At 41.8% G+C, this 6,440-nt stretch overlaps 1 protein-coding gene across 1 annotated transcript; it reads right to left on the reverse strand.

Moving 5' to 3' along the window:
• Positions 1–614: 614 nt before the first annotated feature.
• On the reverse strand, positions 615–5,979 carry LOC122738181 (gastric triacylglycerol lipase-like). The gene is given in 5 exon segments (XM_043980251.1): positions 615–720; positions 2,473–2,604; positions 4,260–4,458; positions 5,574–5,691; positions 5,875–5,979. Coding segments are annotated over 5 exon segments (660 nt in total).
• Between the last annotated feature and the right edge of the window lie 461 nt (positions 5,980–6,440).

A 6,440-nucleotide genomic window follows, 5' to 3' on the forward strand; every position in this document is an offset into this window, starting at 1 on the left:
AAATCATTTCCTTGTGTACCCAACCTCAGAACAAGCATGATACACAGTGAAGAGTAGAGAACAGCAAAACAGAACTATGCCCCTCTGATGTGGGGCTTGGGACCCTGGCACAGTGTCTCAGAGCCCAGAGTATGTGTCTGTCTGCATTGGTATAGGAAATTTCCTGAGTGGGAGTTCGCTATCGGGGAAATCATAGGTGTGGATCCTATCCTCTTGCCAAAAGCATACAACCTCCTAACTCTGGACTTGGATAAAGTTGCATGTAAAGAGAGAACACTTTTCTACCACAAATTGCATTTTCCTTCTGTCCCACAATTGTCTGGAAGATACAGAGGATCCTTGAGCCTATTTTGTTCATTGTTCAACTACCCAAATCTCAGCACAATGGGGTACTGCCCTCAAGGCTCTTCAACAATGCTGCCTTTGTTAAGATCCTACAAGATTCCTTAACTGAGAAAACCAATGAGAAACTTCAGTTCATCAACCCTTTCATTAACAGTGAGTGAAGAGCTCATGGGGGAGTTGGCCCCTGTCATAGAGGATGGCTTGTCACTGGTTGCTATAGACAGTGAAGTCAACCAGGTTCTTGGATACCCCTGAAGGAGAAAGTTCCTTCACAGGAGTCTTTCCTTTACGATACTCAAGAGCCGATCATCATCAGTGCAATTCTCTAGGTATGGGGACCCGTGTTCACCAATGTGTGTGTCCTTTAATGCTGAGCTAGAGGGCATTTCAATCTCCATGGGAAATTCTTCCTCAATCACCCCTTTTACCCCTAAATGGGGTTTTAGGCTGATCCCTCCTGGGTAGTGGTCAACTTCCTCAAGAAACCACTGAAATTACTATACTGGGGCCTGCATAACTAAGCATCATGAAATACACGAGTCTTACACCACCATACTAGCAATTAGCCCCAAATAGAGCTGCATGGGGGCCAAAGTCAGTGGCAGCATATTCCCAAGGACAGCCTACAGGTAAGGCGTGGTGTTAATAATCTTACTGAGTCAATGCATGATTGAGGGACCATCATGTAGTAAAAGGTGGTCCTTGACCAGCCTGAGAGCTTCACTGGGACCTGGGAAATAGAAAGAAATCTAAAGTGGAATCCAGCCTAGAGGAAAATCATCCTCAGCAAATTATTTTGGAATCAAATTTGAAAAATTATACCTGTAAGTAATAGCATATGTCCTGAGTAGCAGACCCTCCTGGGTTTTGTGTAAGATAGATATCAGTGCGAGTCTGCAAAAATAGACATAAAGAAATATGTTTTTTTCAAAATTAGTTTCCTTTCATGACTGTTGACCTTCTGGCAGAACTTGACTGGAATATTTCCAGGGTGCTGAATTGGAATTGTGTGTTAATGGAGAATCTTCAGTCAGGCTGGACCCAAAGATATCTTTTTTATTGCAATTGAATTGAAAATATGCTAATATTTGCCTGAAAAGAGCCAATAGGTTGAAAATAGGGAAGACATGAGAGACCACCTAAATTAGAATAAAATCTGCATCAATCAATCAGCAAGTATCTATGATTTGCAGGGAGTGTGAATGAGGGGAACAAATTTGTATCAAGTAAGGAGCTGATAGAGGAAGTCTGGCAAATTTGGGTATAAAGTAGAAAACATTGTGAATCAGAACTCTCCCAGAAGTTCTTCTAAGCCAACTTTCATGGCATGGCTTTGGAACTGGCTCTGAAAGGGGCCCAACTCCAGGTTGATTTCTCTCATCTAGCTTTGGCTACCAGGTCTTGCCCACATTTGCCCTGAAGTTCCAAGGTGGCCCTCAGGGAGTTTGTAAATTCTCTTTCTTTGCCAGAATAAATATCAAGGGCTCCCTTCTCAGGCCAAGTTCTTTTCACGTCATACTTTTAAAATATCCCACGGCATTAAGGGAATATAACTGGAAATGTTCTGAGAACAACCCTCACCTTTATAGGGTACTTCTCTCATAACAGCCCTGAGGGGTCAACATTTTGAACCCTTGGTACCCCAGCAACTGTAGTTAGCATTCAGGGCAAGATTTGAACATAGGTATCCTGAATATCAGTCACACCCTCTGACCACTACAGTGTGATGCTTCTGTCCCAGGAAGGATACCAAAAGCAGCTAAAACAAACTCTATAGTACCTAGGGGACAACTAGGTGGCATAGAGTGCAGTGGAGAGACTTCTGGGCCTAGAGTCAGGAAGACTCCTCTTCTTGAATTCCAATATGGCCTCGGACACATACTAGCTAGATGAAACTGGGAAAGTCACTTAATCCAGTTTGCTTCAGTTTCCTCATCTGTAAAATGAGCTGGAGGAGGAAATGGCCAACCATTACAGTGTCTTTGCAAAGAAAACTCCAAATGGGGTCACAGAGAGTTGGGCATGATGAAAAAGAACTGAACAACAATGTGGTCCAGAGCCTTTTCATAAGAACTCACCACTCATGGGCATTTTTATTCATTTCCAAGAGTTCAGTTTGTCCTGTACCCTAAAGATAGTCTTGTCATACCAATGGTGGTGTCTTGTGAATGTCCCACATAATATATTTTCTTTTGTTGAGTTTCTTTCTTGATCAGGTCAAGAATGGCTGGAAGATCATATTTGGCCATTTCATCATAACTATAGGAACAAAAGGCAAAATCAAAGGCAAATCAAAAAATAATTCCCAAGCTTAGATTCATCTCACCAGGGATGACTCATACATAACAAGGGACATAAAAAACACCACCAAGGCTGTGGGTCATTGGACAAGGAAGTGGTTCCATCATGTAGCAAGAAGGAGGAACAACAAAGACCTCTTGTCTCTCTGGTGTCTACAAAGTAGCAAAAGAACCAGAGAAGCCTGTGCCACACAAGGGAGGTGGGCTCTGACCATGGCCTCTCCCTCTCAAAAGCACTTTGTATTGATCTCATCTGGATTCTGGCAGAACATAAGCTCCCTGAGAGTAGGGACTGCTTCATTTTTTAGTATTTGTATTCCTTGCACGTAAGCCAACATCTAAACCACTGATTCATTGAGGGAATGACGAGGACAACAGTCACATGGGATGAGAAAACCTGGCTGGCTTGAGTTCCATATAAGAAGGGTGTGCCCATAATTGGTATCAATTCCAGTGGAGCATTGATTACAGAGGGAACTTCTGTAGCTAGCATAACAGCAAGAAAAAGCAATCTCAAAACCTCTAAACTTGGGGTGCTCTTCTCAAAAGTCATTAACAGGAGCCAGCACATAGAGAGTTGGAAGGTTGGCCAAGCACTTTGCATTTATTATGGATGGCTCAAAAATTCTCTTCGTTGGTGGAGAACATTTTCTCATGGCAGCTAGGTAGAACAGTGAACAGAGTGCTAGGGCTGGAGTCAGGAAGACCTGAGTTCACACCCAGAGTCTGACACTTATTAGCTGTGGAACCCTGGGAAAGTCACTGAACCTCCTTCTACCTCAGTTTTCTCAACTGTAAAATGGGGATAATAATAGCATCCAGGCTTATTGTGAGAGTCAAATGAGACAATATTTGTAAAGTACTTAGTACAGTGCCTGGCACATATTAGGCACTTAATCAATTCTTGATTCCTCCTTTCATTTTATCCTCATCACAATCCTGGTAAGGAATGTACTTATTCCTTTTTTCCAGATGAGAAACTAAGACAGGCTTAAGTCACTTGACCAGAGTCATACAGCTAGTAAGCATTTGAGGTAGGATTAGAACTCAGATCTTCCTGACTCCAAGTCTAGGAATCAACACACTCTCCCATCTAGCTGCCTCTTTTTACCTCCAGTCATGGAGGTTTTCTATAAAATGGCAATGTCGGACAAACAATATTTCAGGAAAAGAGGGTGAGATGAAGACATTCTCTGGTCTCTGGTACCTTCTGATCTGTTCCTTGGCTGCTGTGTAAATATGGATCATCTTTGACCCTCCCATCCTCTGCTTACATATTCTCCCTCCTCTTCTTCCCTCCTCTTGTGGCCTTTTGGTCTACCCCTCAGTCTACCCCAATTCCAGAGATAAGAATGAGGTAGGGTTGGGGGCAGAGGAGAAAAGTAGGGAAAACTAGTCCAGTTCCTTCTTATCCCACCCAAATGTCTTAGCACAAACTTTGTTCATAGAAAGCAACTTTTTCTGAGTCAAGATTTCTGAGCCTTTACTTCTTACTCTACTTGAAAAGACTCCTGCCACTTGTACTTTACTAATTTCCTTAAAGCTATTTCATTTTAAAGAATGAAAAGCCATCACCTTTTCAAATTAGAAGTGAAATACAATTTATTTCCCTACCTGAAAGCACAGAATTCTTTTGTGTGTGGTGATAAATGCAGGTGTTTCCTGGACCAAACATTCCCCCTGCTGTTCCCCAGCTATACATCATATCCAGCATCAGCCAGGAGGAAGCCCAGGCTGTTGTTGGGCAGGTTGGAAATCCAGCAGCTGGCAGTCATGAAAAAACCATGCTGAAGAAACATAACAGGTTTCCTGACTGAGCAAGAAAGATGGGGAACTTTTAGTAAAGGATTTCTGTTCAAATGTAAAAAGTCTCAAAGAACACCTTGAGTCGTATCAACCCAATTTTTTTTTTAATTTCCCCAAAGCTATTGAATATTTCTTTGTCCACATTTCATGGATTATCCTCATGACAAGAACAATAGCACTTACTTTTCACCTCCTTCTTCAACCAAGAATGGTTAGAATATCTAATTAGGATGTCTTCATCCTTTTTCAAGGTGAACTCCTCAGAGTTAGAAGGGCCCTTAGACATCACCGAGTCCAAGCCAAAAACTGAAAAAAACCATCTACAGCAGAACAGAAAAGCAACAGCCTCTCTCCCAACAAGACAGAACTCATGACTTGTTAAGGCAGCTCATTTCACATCTAGGTAACTCCAGATGTTAGAGAGGTTTTCTTTCCATCTGACTCTTGTTAACATCCCCCTATTGCACCAAAATCTGACCTCTGGTGCCTAGAATGACCAGTTCAGCCCCCTCTTCTATAAGCCATTCATTGTAATACTAGAAGCCAGGTACCATGTTTCCTCTATTCTAATTGTGTCAAGTGACATTTACATGGCAAGGTCTTTAATCCCAGTCCAGCCTTCCTTAATACACATTTTTCATTCCTACCTAGGTTGTATTCCTGATTCTCTTTCCCAACTTTCTCTCCTACATGCCAAAACTTCTTCACACTGGAGCACACCCTACCCCTGGACTTTACACACTTCCTGGGCATCACACCCTTTTCTGACTGAGTGTCCTCTAGCTTTTCAACATCTGCCTGGAATGTGGCATCTCTAATAGAGCATGATATTCAGAATGAGGCCTGACCTCATTCTCTGTGCTTTTATTTGAATTTATTGTTTCCTCCCCTGCCCATTGAAGAGAACAATCCCATGCATCAGTCTTCTTTTTCATCAGTCAGTAGAGAATCAAATGCTCCTCTCCTTTTCCTTTGATGTGCAGGAAGAGTTCTTGACATGTAATACTTGATTTCATTTCAAAATAATTTTTCTGACCTGAGTTTCTCCATGTGAAGGAAGACAAGAGCTCCAGGGTGTGGGAGTGATATAAATTGGAGACTGTAACCCAACACATATTGTACCTGAATGAGAGCCATTTGTTTTTCCATGTGGAATTCTGTTAATTTTAAGTATATAAGCAACTTGAGTTATAGCTTCATACTCTTCACTGGGATAGCTCCAGTAGTAAATCATCTGGCTCTTTAGGAAGAAAAAGGAAATCCTTTTTTATCTCTATGATATTGAAATTCCATTTCACACAACAGGTAACAAACAATAATTACACATTCCATTTTGCTAGTGAATAGACTCCAAAAGATTGGAGAGATCAATAGTCACATGGTCAATTTGGAAATATTTTTGCTAATAGTGAGAACAACTCACAACATTTATTTGTGCTTCTGGGTTCTCAGGACGGACTTCTAGAAATAAACAATAGTTGATCCCAATGACATGGAGGAAACACAACACAGCTAAGAGCCACTTCATTTTGTACCTTCCTGAAATGGGAACATCATTAGGGTGGTTTTTATCAGAGCAAGTCAGTGTTCCAGTCAATGCTCAGTTGACTCCCTACTTTACCTATCTTGCTTTGGGAATAACAATCAAATTGTCCATCTGTGGCCTGATGACTCCATGCCCCTTCCCCAACATTACCCAAATTACTTTCTCTGGCCTCCACCTGCTCCATGTCCTGACTCCCCCATGACAGTGGAAGCTCCTTTGGTAAAGAAATGGTTTGAATTTAGTATTTTCATCACTGCTCCTTGGCATAGTGCCTGGCACATAGTAAGTACTTAATAAATGGTTTTCATCCTTCTCTAGTCTGTATTCCTGACTCTCTTCAAAGAACTTCTCTACTAAATTCCTAAAACTTCCTCACTCTGGAAGCCCACCCACCCCTGTACTTTGGACAACTATTAGAAGAAATACTGTTTACCCCCATGGCC

The sequence above is a fragment of the Dromiciops gliroides genome, chromosome 2, assembly GCF_019393635.1.
Source record: "Dromiciops gliroides isolate mDroGli1 chromosome 2, mDroGli1.pri, whole genome shotgun sequence".
NCBI lineage: Eukaryota > Metazoa > Chordata > Mammalia > Microbiotheria > Microbiotheriidae > Dromiciops > Dromiciops gliroides.